The sequence below is a fragment of the Elephantulus edwardii genome, unplaced genomic scaffold, assembly GCF_000299155.1.
Source record: "Elephantulus edwardii isolate Elephantulus edwardi_28Jun2011 unplaced genomic scaffold, EleEdw1.0 scaffold00009, whole genome shotgun sequence".
In the NCBI taxonomy this organism is placed as follows: Eukaryota; Metazoa; Chordata; class Mammalia; order Macroscelidea; family Macroscelididae; genus Elephantulus; species Elephantulus edwardii.
The window spans coordinates 17,228,618-17,230,186 of record NW_006399759.1 but is presented as its reverse complement, the minus strand read 5'-3'; the positions used below and the strand labels follow the sequence as shown (position 1 = coordinate 17,230,186).

Here is a 1,569-nt window from a genome sequence, read left to right as displayed (position 1 = left end):
AAAGTACAAAAATTTAAAGCATTCCTTTCTTTAATTTTGTAATTCTTTACTGTGGAATAGCTCAGAATGTCAGTTCTGTTTTAGGTAACAGAATTGATAACTGAGCAAGGAAATGTAATTTGGATTATAAAATTCTTGCTTTAATAAAAATTCCTTAAACCGTAAAAAAAAAAGATAGATTATTATCTCTAGTTAAGCTTGTAACGAATCATAAATAAACTAATCCTTTAGAAAAAGAGAGCACACTATATGTATAACATAAGAACTTTTTATAACCCTAGATTCAAAGGCATTTCTTGCATGAACACAAACTCACATATGTCCACAATCATTTGGAGATAAGACAGCTACTAAGCTGTTCTACTCATCAATGAAACAGAAGCTTTTAAGCTGAGTTGACAGAAGAAAGAAGGAAAGCTGAGGAGGATTTAAGCAAATGTATAACCAAACAACTAAAACACCAACGAAGGATACTCACGGGAAGCTCAGGAGCATTTTTCAACATCTGAAGGGAAATATAGGAGCCAATTGAATGGCCAATGAACACAAGCTTCATTTGCTTCGGTACATGAGTTCTCAGGAAAGCTAGTTTGTGTTCTATCTGACCATGAAGTCCATAGGCGTCCTTAATTTCTGGTGTATTTGAATCTAAAAGCAAAAACATGAGAATGTTTTTATTCAGTAACTGAAAAGTATCATTTCAATAGGAAAAAAACCCAAGCAAACAATAACCCAACTTCAAAAAAAACAACTAACCTAAACCAAGGCGATCGTAGTACTAAAAAGAAAACCAAGCCCACTGCTATTGAGTCTGTTCTGACTCAGTAACCCATCAGGTTTCTGAGGCTGTAACTCTTTACTGGAGGAAAACAACCAACTTCTCTCTCAGAATTGTTACGGGATTCAAACTGACAAGGTTTTGGTTAGCAGTTCAGTATGTTATACACTATGCCACCAAGTCTCCTTAAAAATCATAGTACTTAACTCACTCACAAGCCCATCAAGTAAGAAAGAATCAAGTCATTGTTGATTTGGGGGAGGTTGTAAATCCCAAGGGAGAAGAGTGCCCATCTTTCTCCCTAGTTGGTTCCGAGAGATTCAAACCGCCAGAGAGATGCCACCTGTGGGTTAGCAGCAAAACTTCCAGTGGTCCACAACATAAACAGTGTTCCAAGCATCCTGAAAAATCTACAACCAGGAGAAGATAAAATAGATAATGGGACCTTCTAAGAATCAAATCCCTATGCAATCCAAAAACGTCTACAAAAGGGTTAAAAGGAAAGCCACAGACTGGGAAAAGGTATTTGGTAATGACATGTCAGATAAGGGACTTATATCTAGAATTTATAAAATACTCAAGCACCACAACAAGATAAAGGTAAAAGCCCAATTGAAAAATGGGCACAGGATATGAACAGACACTTCACCAAAGAAGACATTCAGATGGTGAACAAGCACATGAAGAAATGTTCAAAATCCCTAGCTCCAGAGAGATGCAAATCAAAACAACTATGGGATATCATCTCACCCCAGTAAGGATAGCAAAATTTAACAGAAAGGCAAGCAACA

General features: G+C 36.5%; 1 protein-coding gene and 1 pseudogene across 3 annotated transcripts in view; one reads left to right on the top strand and one right to left on the bottom strand.

The window, feature by feature from the left end:
- The window catches only part of LOC102846972, a 3,881-nt pseudogene extending 3,539 nt beyond the window's left edge, over positions 1-342 (top strand).
- The window catches only part of LOC102854333 (chromosome unknown open reading frame, human C2orf43), a 116,220-nt gene that overhangs the window by 98,008 nt on the left and 16,643 nt on the right, over positions 1-1,569 (bottom strand). For all 3 annotated transcript variants that reach the window (XM_006880641.1, XM_006880643.1, XM_006880642.1), the window contains one exon: positions 479-648. In XM_006880641.1, coding sequence (XP_006880703.1) covers positions 479-648 — 170 coding nt within the window. The remainder of the gene's footprint in view (positions 1-478; positions 649-1,569) is intronic.